This window comes from Equus quagga, chromosome 20, assembly GCF_021613505.1.
Source record: "Equus quagga isolate Etosha38 chromosome 20, UCLA_HA_Equagga_1.0, whole genome shotgun sequence".
Classification (NCBI taxonomy): domain Eukaryota; kingdom Metazoa; phylum Chordata; class Mammalia; order Perissodactyla; family Equidae; genus Equus; species Equus quagga.
Genome location: NC_060286.1, coordinates 14,220,313 through 14,238,867, shown reverse-complemented (window position 1 = coordinate 14,238,867; position 18,555 = coordinate 14,220,313). Strand labels below are relative to the sequence as shown.

Genomic DNA, 18,555 nt, shown 5'->3' with positions numbered 1-18,555 from the left:
CTTAATGGCATAATCAGATGACAAGCAGTCAGCATTTATCGAATGCCTGCTGTGTGCTTCACAGTACGTGCTAAATGCTGAGAGAACTAGATGGAGAGCAGTCCTTAGTGTGAGCCAAAAGCAAGGGCATCTTTTTTTCCCCAGTCTCCTATTCAGAAAGACTGATAGTCACTGGGGAAATTTTTTTGCTACACAAACTCCAAAGGGATGAAATTTATTTATTATATAAACAGTACTAACTTCACAAATTGGCTAAGTAATTTGCATAGGGCTTCCTAGTGAGCTGAGGAAATCATTTCAAGATGTAAGATGTAATTCCACCGTAAAACTTGCTACCTGGCAAGATTAGGCTCCATTTTTCAGTTAATGTTAAATAGTAACTCATTTCTAAAAATCTCTTTAAAAATTAGAGGAAGGAATAGAACTGGGAATTGTGCTGTAGCAAAGAAAAAGCTCATCAGAATATGTTTTACACCTTGGAAGTACATAGGAAGAGCATCTGTTTTTATATGATAATTCTGAAGATAAAATAAACAGACTGGCAGTTATGTATAGAGCTGATGTGGTGTGTTGGAAGGAGCATTAGGTTTAAAATCATACCTAGATTCAAGTTCAGTGCAGCCACTAACTATAGCTGACTGAGTGATTCTGGGCGGGTTATGTAACAGCAATTGTCTGAGCCTCCGTTTCTGCTGTAAGATGGCCCCCTCCCCACCGCCTCGAATCATGAGATGATTCAACAGTCTTGGTAACTTTCTGAAAACTCTGTGCTTTCAAATGTAAGACATTTTTATTGCTGTTTATAATAAGATCAGTGCCCATAGATCCATATTTCCAAAGCATTTGTTCCCTAGTACCTTAGGTGTGGAAGTAATGGATTTGGTAACGTGTGGCAGAGGTGGGTGTCTCTGGAAAATATTCATATTGCCTTCTCCTTCCCTTTCCCCTAATTCTTGTTGGAAAGGGCTTTAGGGTTTTCATAGATAGAGTTGCTTCTCCTGAGAGATGCTTCTACACTGAGACCTTACTATTTATGGAAAGAAGCGTAATGTAATAGAGTTGGAAGGCCTGGGTTTAAATTCCTGATCCATTCATCTTCTAGTTGGAGGCTTTGGAAGAATTGTTTTGCCAAACTTCTGTTTCTTTATCTGTAAAATAAGAATATTAACAATGCATACAATAATAACAATAGGTAATAATAACTACCTTGAGAGAGATTGTATGAGGGTGCTCAGTAGTTATTCAGTGATTGTTACTTCTCATTAAAGCTTTCTCTCTCTGTCTCTTTTTTTTTTTCTCTTGATGAGGAAGATTCACCCTGAGCTAACATCCATGCCAATCTTCCTCTATCTTTTTTTAGTATGTGGGCCGCCAGTACAGCATGGCTGCTAACAGAGTGGTGTCAGTCCATGCCCAGGAACCAAACTGGGCCACTGAAGTGGAGTGTGCCAAACTTAACCACCAGGCCACTGGTGCTGGCCCACATCAGCAGTTTAAGAGCAGGGAAGTTATATGACAAATTTTTCCCTGAATGGAGGGGAAAAACATGCAATTTCACTGCCAAGTCACTGCAGCCACCCCCACTGCCAGTAGGACAAGGAAATAGGCTGGAAACAGCTATAAATGCATTTTCATGGGTCTGCATATATGTGCATGCTCTGTCTCTCCTTCTTTTTCTAGGCATGCATTCACTCTCAGGGAGTTAGCCCTGAACATGTGCTTTTTTCTCCCATATCATTGGAAGAACAACTGTTTTTAATTGGTCACAAGTAGTTGGTTGCAAACACATGTGAAGTACAGATGATGAAAGAACTTAGTATAACTGATTTTTTTGTGCAGTTAAGCATTACTGTCTGTGGAGCTCTTTGAGCTTTACTGACAGCACTGGCTGTCCCATCTGGCTTTTCTTAACTCTTAAGTGGTTCTCTGATCCCCAGGAGGTAGCCAGTGCTCTCTGTATTGTCAGTACCCTGATTGTACTTCTCTTTATGGTTTGAAACTTGGAAACCCTGGGAATGTTCACTCGGGCCTTTTGGAATTGCTAAGACATTGTTTAGACAACTCTTTTAGATATAGCAAGGAAAAGAAGTAACCCCTTGCCCCACATAGCAGTAAACTCCTTGTTCTACCGGTAGAGTCAAGAATGAAATAGATTCATTGCCTCAACAGGTCCAAACCTCATTTTGGGAGATAATAGCTTTAAACTTCTCCTTCAAGCCTTGTTCCAGAGAAAATGATGAGGGGATTTACTTCAGTTTATTTACTTATTGAGTATCCTTAGATAAGACATTGTGCAAAACCATATGGGTGATTGAAAGATAAACACTTTCTTGCTCTCAGAGAACTTCCAGTCTAAGAGGGATGAGGGTATGTGTGTGCGTGCACGCTAAATTTAAAAGTGGGTTCCAACGCCCGTAAAACATAACTAAGGAGGGCTTGAAGAGATTTGGGGGATCAGCTAAGTTTTCATGGAATTAGCATTTCGGAGAACAATGAGGGTTAAGTAGAGTTTTAGCCCCTTTATTTCTCTGCTTTTACTATAGTAAAAACTTTATAAAAGAAATATCCAAATTTGACAGCAGGAAGATGGAGAAAGAGAAACAGTTGGATAATCCACATGTTGGATGATGGAGCCTACTAATGGAGATTGGCTTTTTTCCTGCATGGTTATATTCCACAGTCTGATCCACTCACATCTTTTCATTCATTCATCAAATATTTATTGAAAACCTACTATGTGGTGGGCACTAGAGGCTTGTGATACATCAGAGAAACAAAAGAACCCTGCCATCATGGAGCTTTCTTCCTAGCAGGGGAAACAGGCAGTGCACAATGGACACAATAAATTATGTAGTATGTTTAAGAAGTTAGAGCTGCTATGGGAAAAGAAAAGGTAGAGCAGAATAAGGGGGATAGGGAGTGGGATTGGGGGGTTTAGGGGAGTGCAATTTTGGATAGGATGTGCATTATAGGCCTCATTGAGAAGGTCACATTTGAGCAAAACTTCAAAGTGGTGAGGGAGTTAGCCATGCAGAAATCTAGGAGAAGAGCATTTTAGGTAGAACCAGAATGAAGGTTCTCAAGTGAGAATGTGCCTGGTGTGTTTGAGAAACAGCAAGGAAATCACTATGTTGAAGGAGAGTGAGACAGGGGGAGAATAGTACGGGTTGAAGTGGGGTACGGGCCTGTCCAGTCTTATAGGCTCTTACAGTGAGGGAAATGAGGAGCCAGCAGAGAATTCTGAGCAGAGGAGTAACATGATCTGACTTGTTTTAACAGCATCAGTCTGGCTGCTAAGTTGAGGATAGATGGTGTGAGTGGGGCTGCCAAGGACAGAAATGAGGAGAACTAGTAGGAATCTCACATAGTACAGGTGAGTGGTGATCGTGGCTTGAAGCAAGATAATAGGGCTTGGGTCTACATATATTTTGAATGTAAAACCATCAGGATTTCCTAATATATTAGATTGGGAAAGAGGGGGAGCAGGTAGAGTTTGCGATGTCTCTTAAACCTCCAGGTAGAGATGTTGAATAACAGTTTGGATTTGGAGGTATGGAGGTCTGGAGTTAAAGAGAAAGGTCTGAAACAGATAAAAATGTGCGTTTTGGTAGCGTATAGGTAGTATTTAAAGCCACAAGACTGGATGATATCACCAAGTAAGTGAGTATAGCTAGTCAAGAGAAGGGGACCAGGGACTGAGCCGTAAGACCTTCCAGTGTTAAGAAGTCAGGGAGAGGAACCAAAAAAGAAATTAAGGAGTGATCAGCGAGGTAACAGGATCACCAAGAGAGGGTGATCCTAGGAAGGCAGTGAAGAAAGTGTGTCAAAGGGGAGGGAACAATGTTGAATTTTCCTGATAAGTCAAATAAGATGAGTAGGATGAAGATTGAATTAACCATTGAATTCTTTGGTGAATGTCATCAAGCCCAGATATTTTTGTTTAGGCAAGGAGTAGGTAATTACAGATATTTGATGTCCATTGTATTATTTGAATAACCACTGTTACCTGATTTTGCAACTTCTCCCCCTACAAAGAAGTACCACCCCTTTATGTATTTACTCACCATTCTTGCCGTATTAGTACATTCTGCAGGATTTTGTTTGATACCCTAATCTAGAGCTACTGGATAAAGTTCTCCCATGAAATGCTGAAAGTATTTCCTATACCATAATCTGTCTTTTTTACCCAGTATTGAGGGTTTTTATACCACTCTTAACAGTGTTCTCCACTAATTTCAATTTTTTTTAATTTTTTTTTTTTTGAGGAAGATTAGCCCTGAGCTAACTACTGCCCATCCTTCTCTTTTTGCTGAGGAAGACTGGCCCTGAGCTAACATCCATGCCCTTCTTCCTCTTAATTTCAGTTTTAACAATCACTTGTTAAGTCCTCCTTATATGCCCAACTCTGTTCTCGCTATCTTGGATGTCTCGACATCTAAATCTTGGAAGATCAAGGATATTTACCCTCTTCATGAGGGCCAGTACTCTGTTGCTTGGAAATGCAAATTTATCTCCTGCTGTCTTAATTTCTTAAATTGTCTTCCATCAGCCCTTTCCAGTCATCTAGTCCCTATTCCTACTTCCTTCTCCCTAATCTCAGTGTTATCCACTGGTTCTCCTACCCATTCTCACAAGAGTGTTTGTCCTACCCATGGGTTAATGGGTTACTAGGAAGGGGAGAAAAATCCAAAGACTCTAACAAGAAAATATTGGTATTTTATCCAGGTTTATTTGTGATTTATTTTAGTACAAAAATACTCAAATGTCCTGTTCTATAGCCCCAAGTTGAGGACCACTTCCCAGCATAATTCATAAGTTACTACTGTTAGACCAAGGCATCAAGAAATCTTGACCAGGTTGCTTTTAGCTTTTGAGTTGAAAGCATAGTCATTCTTGGAGGACTTTGTGGAAGCAAATGAAATTGACAAGAAACAGAAGTATCTGAAGTTGACGAGAAATGGGAGTGGTGTCCTGACCTTTGAGAGGCCAGAGGGGACAAATCTCTGGCTGAATGTTGTATAAAGAGGAGCATAGGTAGGAAGGGGAGGGAAATGAGGACGTATACACTTAGCCGCTTGTCTTCTCTGCAGGAACATTTGGCCTGGGCATTTTGGAAAGGTCTTTATCAGAGTTCTGAGCAGGGTGTTTTCTCTGAGCCCCATGTGTTTCCTGGGATCCTAGAATCCCCCTAAGATAGTGAGTGAGTCACTGATGCTGGAGTCTTATGAGATGGCCCACTCGTTTTCTTTTCTGAGGTTTTTCAGTAGAATAGATAAGGTGATTTATAGCCTTCCCCACCTCCCTAACATCCCTTCTGAATCAGAGAAAAATGGGATATGGGAACTTTGGCCTTGACTTATAAAAGAAATCTACAAAGTGGTAGCAACATGTTTGGCTGAGCCAGCCAGAGCAGATGGCCCAAAGAAATGACCGTTAGTCTGTACAGAACTATATAAACAAATGACAGCTCAAGGATGAGTAAAGTGCTTTTTCCTGGGTATGTGCTATTTTATTCATTGGTACCCAGTATTAGTGATTAGGTTGTGAGTCAGGTCAATAACCTGGGGTGAGGTTGGTCCTCAACATGCCCTCACCCACCGTCCTAGAGATGACCCTGAAGGGAGTTTATGCAGTTCTTGGAAAACATATTCCCTGCCTAACTTCTTCCAACTTGATCCAGCTTTTGATGGGCAGGGTCTGGCTAGGTAATGGAGGAGAGGAGACCCCAAGTTCTTACTGATATTAGCATCTTGACTTTAGCCCTTTCAGACTAAATAAATCCATATCTGATTTATACAGATCTCCAGGACTGATAATTTATTCTCTAACAATCATTGTATCTAAACTGTATAGTAGCTGCTGTACTGAATCATTTGGAAGCTGGAAACCAGGAAAGGGACTAAAAAGAACCTCTCTGAAGCCCATTCATTGCTATGATTCTGTGTACACAGCCTTGGTTACCTCAAACAAATGGCAGCAAATAATTCTTCCTGTACCTCTTTTCACCATCCATCTCTTGGCTCTGTTGACTTCCTCTTCTTTTTCAGATGTCCTAGGTACCTGTTTGGGTGGGAAGAACACCTTGTATTAAAATTGCTGCCAAGAAGAGAAACCAGATGAGGTCACAGTGCATGAAAGAGCAATAAAAACAGTTTTTCCATGGTCTGAATTTTCAAGCATTGATACCCTTCAGTTATTCTTTAGGTCTCAAAGTTATGGTAGTTGTATTCCAAGTAGCCTTCAACAGAAAGATTAGTTTAGTTGATAAACTTTAGTTCTATGGTAGATGATTCTTTAAGACATGAGACCCTCTATCTTTCCTCCTTCGGTGGTACTTATTCTAGAATTGCCCTCTTCTGAAACACTGTCCGTTCAACAAGTGCTTACTGAGCACCTACTTGAGTTCAGACCTTGCCCCCCAGGTTCTAGGTATGCAGGAGATCCAGTTCTACTCTCATGCACTATTCACTGTTGGCAATGTGATGAGATGTTCTGTGGTCATACTATAGAACTTGCACTCAGGATACCATTGGGTAGAGTCTCCTCTTTCTCCCTTTTTTCAATTTAAGACTTAAAAAGGAAATCAACCTATATAATAACTGTGAGAAAGATTTAGAAATCAGTTACGAGCTTCTGGCTCCATCCCTATTCAAACCGTTTCGTCTCTTAAAGGCCACTGATATGGTGGAAAGGATATTAGGCATTACAGCCAAACAGACTCTGGTTCAAATCCTGGCTCAGCCAGTTACTAGCTCTATGACTTGGAAGAAGTCACTTAAATTCTCTGAGTCACTTATGTTCATTTTCTTGGAGGCAGTAGAATTAAACAAGAGACTGGCACTAGGTGTAACCTGAAGTTTCTTTGCTAGTGACCAGTCCACTGGGGATATAGGTAGAAGTAGGGTGTTGGAAGTGTGGAATTCAGAAGAGACCCATAAGCAGGAATGCTGCTTGTTGAATCAACCTTATATAGAAAAGAAGTAGACCCAAAGGAACTCCTTGGGGGTGGTGAGATCCCTATTTTGAGACAACTGTTTTAGATTCCCATGTATCTCTTTTCCTTAATTCTCTCAAATTTATTTTTATTTTGACCAGTCTCAGGTTACCTTTCCCTCCTCCCCCTCCCCCCTAGGAACTCACTGCACTCAGGGTGCCTAGGGTTCCCAAGTGGCATCCTACCTTGGTGCCTAACCTTTCCTGATCCTTTTTCTCCATAAAAACACACTAGTTCTATATCCTAATCACTCTCTTTTCCTTTATGGTTTATTAGCAAACTTGATGATACTGGGCTGAGATATGAATAGCTTTAAATGTATTATCCATCCTGGATAATTCAAATATTAATAATGTCAAATATGGGAAAAAATTTAGGCAAAGGATGTTTTTGTCACCCACCAAGTAGAGTAAGCACCTAGTGCTAGCCAAGTTGGCACCACCAAGGAGCAGATCGGTAGTCTGAAATCTCTTGCTGTCATAGAAAAGATATATACATGGCAATAAAGAGGGATCTCTTCCGTGAGGCAAAAGAGGAGTTGTGTCAGGAGGCCAAAAGCAGAAGACACCTTCTCCAGAACCAGATTATTTCTGGAGAAGGGATGTTGTTCTAGTCATTTTCTCTCCAGACACTGAGATGAGAAATGTTTGGAATGAATGTTTGGACAAGGTGGAATTAGGAGTGGGGTGGAGGCATGTGGAGCTGAAACTGTGCCTGATTATACTTTGTGCCCTAGGGGTGCAGTGCTCCTGGTAGAGACTAAGAAGGTATTCATTGCTTAAGTAGATGAGCGTTCATTTGTTTGTGTCTGAATGCATCGCATTTTGCCAGTTGGCCAGGAACACTGGTTGGCCTATGTGTACCGAGCTGTTGATGGTTGCTCAGAAGCAACCTTGTTCAGGCCTTGGGTACATGTGTTCTGTGTGGGTGTGATACCCTTGTCAGTGAAGCTAAACCTTTGAGATTATCCCAAGTTTATAAATGATATCTTCATCTATGTTATAAGTTCCGGGCCTCTGGGATTTTTCTCAGTCATTGAAGAAGAAAGCCTAAAGGAGGTCTTTAAAATACAGCTTTCTGTCAGTGGCCTCTAGATTTTAATCCATACACGGTATCTCTAAGGCCTGCTCTCTAATTCAGATTCTCACTACTTGGGCTCTGCTTATTCTGAAAGTGACCCAAATCTCCTTCCTTTATCCTTAGTTCTTCCTGCTATCAGGGTGAAAAAAGGATTTCTCCATTATTTTCCCAGTGGTTTTTGTATGTTTGTTTTGTTTGCTGTCTTCATCAGAAATTAAGGGCAAATGGATCAGACATGTTTTTTGTGCATTTAAGTAATTATGTGCTTCTGGTTCTGCATGTCCCTGGCTCAGCTGCCTGACTGGCCTCTTCTAAGGTAACACTTGGATTCTATCTTGGATATCAAAAACAAGAAATGTTTTAAGTGGCTGTGGCTTCATTGACAATGGATTTGCAGTGGGTGGGCGTGGGCAATGCTTAAAGGCTAAATAAAGGCTCTTGGTAAGAGCACATATGCTGAGAGATATTTCATCTTCCCTCTTTCCATAGCAACTTTATCAGTAAGATTAAGCATTAGGCTGGTGGTATAGTTAAAAAATCTCGGCTCCAGTTCAGAGCTGTTTGTCTGCCATTACTGGAACCTATTTGCATCCATCCGTTTCATCATTTGATTTTTGTTTCCTTCTGTCTTCCCAGGTGGCATTGGTAGGGTGGTCAACGGAGCCTTCATGGTGCTGAAAGGGCATCGGTCTATTGTTAACCAGGTCCGATTTAACCCCCACACCTACATGATCTGCTCTTCTGGTGTAGAAAAGATTATCAAGGTGAGGCACCTTCCCCTTCTGTCCTTTCAGAGAAATTACTGCAATTCATAATTGGAAGAAACTAGAACAATGTATGTAGGACCTCATATCTAAACATACTAAAAGTCTATCAGAATTCTCAGTTATTTTGATATATTACAGATTGTTGAAAAATTGAAATTAAAAAGAGTGGTTTAAACCCTCCTTTCAGGACCTTTTTAAAAAATAGTCACTAGGCTTTGAAACTAGACACTACTTGTATGCCACTACATTTCCACTGGCCTTTGATCTTGAGACTGATGAATTCTGCTTTCTAAACCTCATCTGGAGATTGGGAAGCCACCATCACCTCAGTGACTCAGTATGCACTTTGCATTAATTGCTGTCCTCGTATGGCACAGATAACTAAGTGACTGTCAGAACCATAGCTCAGTCATCTCAGGGCATATCAAAACCACTACCTGTGGTTGTGGTTGAGGCCAAACACTTGCATCAACTGCACTTTGACTGAAGGAACTTAACCCTACCAAGGAGTACTTTTAGAGCCTGCAACTGAGAGACCCAGCCTGGCCTGTATCCATGAAAGGATGGCCCACTGCCCATCACTCACATTCGGTTGCTAGTAACGCTTCTCCATATCTGAGAAAATGAAGGTTTTGGAGCAAATGATATAGTCTTAAGGACCCTGTGATGACTGTTAAGTAAGGATAGATGATATGCCTCCCCAAAAGTTAGAACTCCTCTTTTTTTTCCTAAAATGTCATTGAAAACCTGAGGGAGGTTTCAGGAAAAAAAAGTAAAAATTGGTTTGTGATGATTTGGTAGTGTTCATTTTCTTTTGTTCTTTTTAAAAAAAAAAAAAAACTGTCCAGAGTTAAACCAAGTTGTATGTGAGGCAGGGGAAGCTATCAGAAATAGAATGTTGGAGTATGGATCAATATTTTTATTTGTCCTTATTCCAGCTTCCTTTATTTGGGTTTTGTTGGTCTTGTGGATTAGGGCTGACTCACAGTTGCACGCATTTCCCCATAGGCCTAGAACAGGACTTCTAGACCATTTTTACTTTTTCTTTTTACAGATGATGAGATTTAAATTATAAATTAACTGTCTGGGGTTAATTATACAGCTAATGAGCAGTAAAGCTAAGATGGAGCCCTGTTCTTGTTCTTTCGGCGTGCTGCCACACTCAGCATGCTAGTGGGAAAGCACAGGCAGCTGATGCCCTGCTGGATTTGATCATCTTAGTAGTCCTTCGCTGTCTCTCGCATTGCTTTCCCTTCTCCTTTGGCCTATGACTAATGGGTTGGCACAGGACCATGTACTCTCTAGGCCTGTTGATGTCATTCTCTTTCTCAGAGAGCTCTGCTTGGGCATCTCCTTTAGAAGAGAGATTCCTGCTTGGCCATGCACCCTGGGATGCTTCTGTGCTGAGTCTCCCCAATTACTGTTGAGTCAATTGGCATTCTTACCCTAAAGGTCATAGGTTGGAAACTAGCCAAGTTCTCAGAGGAGAAAAAGAAGGAAATGCTTTCTCAGTGAGATTATTCAGACTGAACTATGGAGCTCACTGCTTCCAGCTGCCAATGGGGTCTGAATCTTGCCCCACCAGGAGGTATATTTAGCCATGTGAAACCTTAAGTCAGTACAGTTAGTACCCTTGAGTAACTCTTTGAGTCTGTCTCCCACCTGTCAAGTGAGGGTACTAACAGTGACTTGCCACTCTTGTAAATTACCTTGTGAATTACCTGTGCCTGACGATTTCTGACTACTTTAATAAATGTCCCTTTCCCAGGCCAGCCCTATGGCATAGTGGTTGAGTTCACACACTCCGCTTTGGCAGCCCAGGTTCACATGTTTGGATCCTGGGAATAGACCTACACCACTCATCAGCCATGCTGTGGCAGCCACCCACATACAAAATAGAGAAAGACTAGCATGGAAGTTAGCTCCAGATGAATCTTCCTCAACAGCACAACAACAAAAGTCACTTTCCTGCTTGCTATTTCTGAGAGATCAATGGCTCAAAGAACGTCATCCCACCATGTTCTAGTCCAGCCTGAGACCTGCTTTTCTCTCTCTTTCTCCACTTCACTTCACCTTCTCCCTGTCTTGTCCTTTACTACTGCCTTTCTAGCCCAGAGGAGAAGAGCCCGTTGTCAAGCCCAGCCTCTTCTCGCTCATAACAGGTCTTCTATCCCCCTGAATACCCACACATAGCAAGAGGGGGTTCATTTTGAAGTTAAATGTAAGGCAGGGCAAGATGGAGCAAATGGCTAACATTTTTGTCAAAGACCAATATTCATGTATTCACCCCATGTTTGTGATATACGTATTGTGTGCCATTTGTGCTAGGTCCTATGAGGAGCACAAAGGTAAAAAAAGGTGAGGCAGGTCCCCCTAGGAATTGATGACCCCTTAGGAGAGACAAGAAATAAAGATAATGAAAAGTGTAATAGGTACACAAGAGATATAAACAGAGTGCTATGGGAGGAGGGAGAGATTTTTTCCCATCTGGGGTAATCTCAGTCTAGGTAGTATTTGAACTAGACTTTGAAGAATGAAGACTGCAAGAGGAAGGTGAGGGGTAAGATAGGAAGAACATTCTAAGTAGAGGGAATGGAATTTATTTCATTGAATCAACAAATATTTATTGATCACCTACTGTGTTCCAGGCATTATGCTTATGAATGAATGCTCAGAAGCAGTAGAGTGTCGGACCCATTCCAAAAAACGGTGGACAAAGTGAAGAACACAAGAAGGGAGGACTGAGTTATAAGGCTGGGAAGATAGTCTGGAGGTGGGCTCACTGGGTCTTGGAACAAATGAGTGTGGAGAGCTCTTGAATTGCAATTTAGGTCCCTATCTGTGTAGTTTTCCTCGGAGACAGACAAATTGCTAGATTTAGTATAATAGCACAAAGAGAGGAGAGGGCTTGGAGCTGCCGCATCAAGCATGCCATGGTCACTGAGTAGATCAGAACACTTGTTACTTCATTGCTTTCCGTTTTGATGATGTTGGGATGAGACTTGAACTGCATCTTTTTCCTCGGCAGCCTCTTGAGCTAAACTTTTCACTGGGCTTGGAGAGAGCTGCTCCTCCCTCCTCCTCTTCTCACGAACCTTGGCCATGAGGAGGCAGTCTCACCACATTCACATGTGACAGGAAGCTGTGTTTTCACTGCTTCACTTCTGAGGTTTGACTTGCAGTGTAAAGAAATAAACAATTTCACAAATGTTTGAAATTGATATTTTAAGCATGAGGACCAAGATAATATGGAAGGTCACTTGTGGTGTTGAAGAGTCCCTTTGAGGATGGCTCCAAAACTTCCTGGTTGAGGTATTCAGTTGCCAAATGAAAGAGAAAGCACTACATTTTTTGGTGCTTTGGTATAGGTTATAGCGTTTCATCCTTCTCATTTCTACAGATGAGAAAAGAAGCTTTTAAGGGTGAAGTCATTTGCCCAGGGCCATGTGAAGTAGTGGAGCTGGGCTTTCTTACCTGTTCTGCCTGCTCCCACAGTTCTGTGCTACGAGTCCCTTGAGGACTGAGGACCAGCTGTCTGGGATGGGGATTTTGTTCTGCTCCAAATCTTAAGATTCACTGTTTAGATGAGGGAGCTGAGCTTCACCCACAGTCACCAGCCAACTAGGAGCTTAGTGGGAACCCACACTCAAGTCTCCTGCCTCCTGATCCAGCATTTTGTTCCATTACTCCAAGCTTCAGGAATGAAAGTCTACCTCAGCTTAACACATTCCAGAGCCCAAATAACAGCTGACTTTCAGTGTTATGATTTTCATTCCTGAAGTGAAGACATAGGGGACTGGGCAGTAGAGTAGAACCTGGAAACTGGCTTGTTGGATAGTTGGACTAGCATCTCACCATTAATATTTTGTACTTCTGTTAACGAATTCTCAGTTTCTGTGAAGTACATATGGATTTATCTTCATATTAGACAACATGGTTAGTAACCTTTTACCATATTTAAATTAAGGAAATGAGAGATTTGGCCCAGAATATAGAATAAGACTCAGAAAGATCCTAAGGGCTTTGCCTTTTAGATCCCTCAGTTTCCTTTCTAAGCCACTGAACTTTTATTCCCTCAGACATCTAATTGCAGAGAGAGTCGGTTATAGCTGGAGCCCATTGCTGAAGGCCATATCTAAATGTTTCTCAAACATTGAGTGTCAAAAAGAATTTGAGACTCTCTTCAGGCAAATCTTTTCTTTTCTGCTGACTATACTCCAGTGTTTTTTAAAAGTTGATCCCCCCACTTACTCACCCCTGCAGGGCATGTTGAAAGTGCAGAGCCCTGGGACCTACCCATGACTTATTGAATCAGAATCTCTAAGGGTGGGGCTCAGGAGTCAACGTTGTAATTATTCTTCAGGTGATTCTTAGGCACTCCACAGTGTGAGAATCATGGCCTTAAAACTCCCCTGGGTGAGATTATGAAGCTGGAGAGGGGAGAACAGCTGAGGAGTTGTGGGCAGGGAACAAAGTCAAAGGAGGACTAAATCTGAGTTGGGAATTGGTGAAGAGAGCTAACCCAGAAGGTTTTTTTCAGCCCCTCTTGAACTGGGGATCCTCCAAAGAGATGCTGCCTCCCAGGAGTTCCAAGTAAAACACGGAGGGAATAGGCCTCAGGAAAGTGCTCACAAGCAGGCAAGTTTGTCCTTGGATAGCTTTGGGGAAACAAAGCCATTGTCTTGATAGAGGGTAGGGAATGAGGACCCACTGTTTTCTGGGTTGGATGCCATCTAAAGATAGACATTAGCCTGTCAGGCAAGAAGATTGCCTGGAATTTCATCTGAGTTGCCATGACTACCGGCTGATGTAACCCAGCTTCTCTGCGGACCAGTCTGGCAGTCAGGTGAAGCTAATTGTTCTCATTTGCAGTGACAGCTTAACTACCTTGAACTTGATTTTTGCATAACTTATTCAACTTGTAAAGCTGGGCCTTTGTGTTCAGACAGACCTGAGTTTGAATCCTAGTTCTGCCACCCTTTAGCTATGAGCCCATGTCTCTGACCATGAAGCAGAGGGGTGTTAAGGGATGGGGTCACAGTCTTGTGGGGTGTGTCCTACCTATTCCTGCAACTAACAGAAGAGTTGAGGGGCAAGCCAGCATTTCCCTGGTTAAGAGAACCGAGTTTCCTGGGAAACTGATGCCAGAGGGAACTGCAGTGTAGGCAGTCGGCTATTCTTATCCAGCTCCAGTAAGCAATTCCCATTAGTTAAAAACAGAAATGTTGCAGTTGGGGAGAAGTGGAGTTATAAGCTGAAATATCGACTGTTGCAGAGTACTGACTGCTGGGTCTGTTTTCGCTTTGGATAAGTGGTACCTCTCTGCACAGGTTTAGTCTTCTGAGAGTTTTGAACACATTGGCCAATCTTCAAGTCATCCCCTATCCTCTGAGATTATGAAGGGAGTTATTGTAATTTCCAAGCTACTAATAGAGGAAGCTGAAGGGGAGAGGGGTTGTGGGGGAGATTGTGTGTGATTATCCTGGGCCTAGAAACAGGACTTAGGTCTCCTGACATGAGGCTAATCCTGTGTCCTAGACCAAGCTTTTTCCCACATCTGACTCCAGAACCCTTGATTTTTGTATGTGGCCCACAAAATCCAGTCTAGTAAAGACTTGTATTTATTTACAGTTGGTTAGCAAGTCCTGGCTAAATGACAGGGAGGGTCTGGGAAAGCTCTGCCTGGGTGTTCTGTATCGCCACCAGCTTTAGAATACTTTCCAGTCAGCCCTTCTTGGGTTTGTTTCTCCTCTGCAGATCTGGAGCCCGTACAAGCAGCCAGGTTGTACCGGAGACCTGGACGGTCGGATTGAGGATGATTCCCGCTGCCTCTATACGCACGAAGAGTACATCAGCCTTGTGCTGAACAGTGGGAGTGGCCTGTCGCATGACTATGCCAACCAGTCTGTGCAGGAAGACCCCCGGATGATGGCCTTCTTTGACTCTCTGGTGCGCCGTGAGATCGAGGGCTGGAGCTCTGACTCAGACAGCGACCTCAGCGAGAGCACCATCCTCCAGCTGCATGCAGGGGTCAGCGAGCGCTCAGGATACACCGACTCAGAGTCCTCGGCCTCGCTGCCCCGCTCTCCTCCACCCACAGTGGACGAGTCTGCCGACAGCGCCTTCCACCTGGGGCCTCTGCGGGTCACCAACACAAATGCAGTGGCGTCAACCCCGCCACCGCCTACATGTGAAGATGCAGCCTCTCGTCAGCAGCGCCTGTCTGCTCTGCGCCGCTACCAGGACAAACGCCTCCTGGCCCTTTCCAACGAGTCCGATTCTGAAGAGAATGCCTGTGAGGTTGAACTGGACACAGATCTCTTCCCCCGGCCACGGTCTCCCAGCCCTGAGGATGAGTCCAGCAGCTCCAGCAGCTCCAGTAGCTCCGAGGACGAGGAGGAGCTGAATGAACGTAGAGCATCCACCCGGCAGCGGAATGCCATGCGGCGCCGACAGAAGATGCCCCGAGAAGAGAGGCCCAGTGCCCCGACCAAGACTGCCAACACCTACATTGGAGAAGACAATTATGATTACCCCCAGATCAAAGTGGATGACCTCTCCTCCTCCCCCAACTCCTCCCCGGAGCGGAGCACTTCCACTCTGGAGATTCAGCCAAGCCGGGCATCACCAACTTCTGATATAGAGTCTGTTGAGCGAAAGATTTATAAGGCTTACAAGTGGCTTCGCTACTCCTATATCTCCTACTCCAATAACAAAGACGGAGAGAGCTCCCTCATGTCTGGGGAGGCAGATGAAGGGAGAGCGGGAACCAGCCACAAGGACAACCCAGCCCCTTCTTCTAGTAAGGAAGCCTGTCTGAACATGGCCATGGCCCAGAGGAACCAGGACCTGCCCCCTGAGGGCCGCAGCAAGGACACTTTTAAAGAAGGGACTTCTGCCAGAAATCCCAGCAATGGCCCAGGCCATGAGCACAGCAGCCACCCTTGGGCAGAGGCACCAGAGGACACCTCTCAGGACACCAACAATGGTAGCTCTGTAGAACACTCTTTTGAAACGAAGAAGCTTAATGGAAAGGCCCTGAGCAAGGCCCTGAGCAGCCGGGCTGAGGAGCCACCCTCTCCTCCTGTCCCCAAGGCGTCTGGCTCCACTCTCAGCAGCGGGTCTGGCAACTGTCCCAGGACCCAGTCTGATGATGGTGAGGAGAGGAGCCTCGAAACCATCTGTGCCAACCACAACAATGGACGCTTACACCCCCGCCCCCCTCACCTCCACAACAATGGGCAGAACTTTGGGGAGCTGGAGGCAGTGGCCTGCTCTTCCCCGGGACATTCGGACACTGACCGTGATAACTTGTCCCTGGCAGGGACACTACTACACAAAGATTGTTGTGGGTCTGAAATGGCCTGTGAAACCCCCAGTGCTGGAACGAGAGAGGACCCCACTGACCCCCCAGACACAGACAGCAGCAGGGCTGTTCATGGCCATAGTGGCCTCAAAAGGCACCGAGTTGAATTGGAAGATACAGATTCAGAGAATTCCTCCTCAGAGAAGAAATTAAAAACATGATAAATACAAAGGGAAAGCAAAAAGCTACAAAAAGTAGCTTTACAAAAAAAAATTTTAAATCTTGTTTAGTGAACACAAAGGAAAGGAAAAAAGTATTAAAGACACATAAAACCAGGTCCTGAAATTTTGTGTCTGATGCTGCTCCCTTCTATTCAACAATGGGTCTGATGTTTAGCTGGCCATTGGCTTGTGCTGTGTTAAGAAAGGGAAAAAAATCCAAGTGACTCCTTTCTAGTAAGACTTGAGCATAGTGTATCTGTGCAGATTCTGTTAAAGTAAATCCTTATCGAGACGTTTGACTTATTCTTGTGTGTTTGCACTGGCACGTGTGAGCTCATTGTCTCAGACTTTTCTTTCAGTTCTCCATCAGAAAGGATCTATGGATCTCTATTTTTTGCCATCTCACCTTGTTTACATGGCATAGGTGTTCTGGTCTTAACACGGAGTGCCTGCTAAGTCAGGTTGTGCTGCCAGTGAGTAATGGATTTATGCTGAAAGAGTGGAGAAGAGAATGGAAGCAGGCCTTCAGCCCATTGGCTGTGCTGGAAAGGAAAGCATGGTTCCTTTCTTAAAGAAATCTTCCATGTTTTCTCTCAGTAGCACTTCTTCATTGAGCATTTAATGTATACATACTGAAGTGGAGCATTTTAATGCTGTTGAGAGGTTAGCACTTAAGATCAGATTCAAGAGAGCATAGATCCCTGATAAATTTCACTGATTGCAAATTGAGCGATGCTGCAACATGGTATGGAGGCCATAAAATATAACTAGTTGTGGGTAACACTTTAACCAGTTAGGTTCTAGTTCCTAAGAGGCACTCAGAAGGCCGGCAGACACTTCCTTGGCCCCATGTGATGGTGTCTAGGCATATTGAAAGAGGGTGCAAAGACAGCTCTCAAGAGCTTTGTGCTCAAACTACTAAAGTGGATGTTCTAGGTGTGTTAATGAAGAAGTGTAGTAAAGAGCAGAGTGTGGTACTATATTCATTTAATTCAACCCAAAATGACTAGTCAGGATTGATGGGACTGGCATCTTCCCTCAGGCTTGCAATTGACAGAGGCTGTGGTATTCTGACTAGATCTTGCGGAACTGTAGGCATCTCGAAGTAACAGATTCTTACTGAGTAGGTCTGTTAGGAGGCAGAGAGTGTGGAGAGAAGAGTCGCTGGTTTAAGACTCCTGGCTCCTAGAAGAGACTGATTGAGATAGATAAAGATTGAGAGGGGAAAAGACCAAGAGATTTTCAGCATTGCAGTGGTGCTTATAGTCACTTGGTTATCAATGAAGGATTGTACAAGACAGGGAGACCTAGGAATGACCAGATATCCTGTTGGCATAGATGTCATGAAAAGGCAGGAGAATACTGGCAAGAAATGAGGCAGAGAGAGAGAGAGAAGAACACTATAACTTCCTTGGGCACAAAGGTGCTAGACCTAGGAGCCCAACCAGCACTGGCATAGAGAGGATCTAATGTGTGACTGGTGTGGCCTCACTGATCCAGCGTTCCTTTTAGAAGAGGACCTGTCCTACTGGGACTGGGACCAAGGGGAGACAACCTGTGGAGGATGAAGACTGGATGAATGTAGGCACTAGGGGAAGGGGGGTTATTTATAAAAGGAAGGTTGTTGATCTAAGCCAAAAGGAGATATCATCTTGCTAAGCTTTGTGAAAGGGAAATGTACCTGGTATGTGTGATGTGACTTGGGTGTGAAAACACTGTCTTAGGAGACGGAGATAAGGAGTGTGAGTAGCAGTGGGGATGCTTACAATTTAACAACTGTAATCTCACTGGGGGAGTGGGAAAGTGATTCTGTAACCATTAGAATTACTTTGGATTTGTAATCAAAATGGTTCTATGATTTGTCTTTGACTATTCACATATAATTGTAAATTCTGGTTTTATAAGCCCGAGTCATTTTACATTTGCTTTTCCAAAATTTATTAAATTGGAATTTTTTAATCCTTTATATACAAAAAAAAGATACAATCACTCAGTGTGTGTTTCTCTTCCCCTTCCTAGTCAGCATACCCAATCTTTTTTGCTTTGATTTATTTAATCTAATCAGTGGGTAGCCTCTTCTGTCTTCTCTAAGGGCAATCCATATATCTTCCTTGAAAAAAAGTAGTTACAGTTTCCTTGGGAATGAGCCACTTGGTAGTTACTGTTCCCAAATGCAGAACTTGGTCT

The 18,555-nt window shown here is 43.4% G+C and overlaps 1 protein-coding gene across 3 annotated transcripts in view; it reads left to right on the top strand.

Moving 5' to 3' along the window:
* LOC124230890 (DDB1- and CUL4-associated factor 5) overlaps positions 1-16,482 on the top strand; it is a 112,666-nt gene extending 96,184 nt beyond the window's left edge. For all 3 annotated transcript variants that reach the window (XM_046647376.1, XM_046647377.1, XM_046647375.1), the window contains exons 8-9: positions 8,711-8,838; positions 14,599-16,482. In XM_046647376.1, coding sequence (XP_046503332.1) covers positions 8,711-8,838; positions 14,599-16,368 — 1,898 coding nt within the window. In that variant the 3' untranslated portion in view covers positions 16,369-16,482. The remainder of the gene's footprint in view (positions 1-8,710; positions 8,839-14,598) is intronic.
* The last annotated feature ends 2,073 nt before the right edge of the window (positions 16,483-18,555 follow it).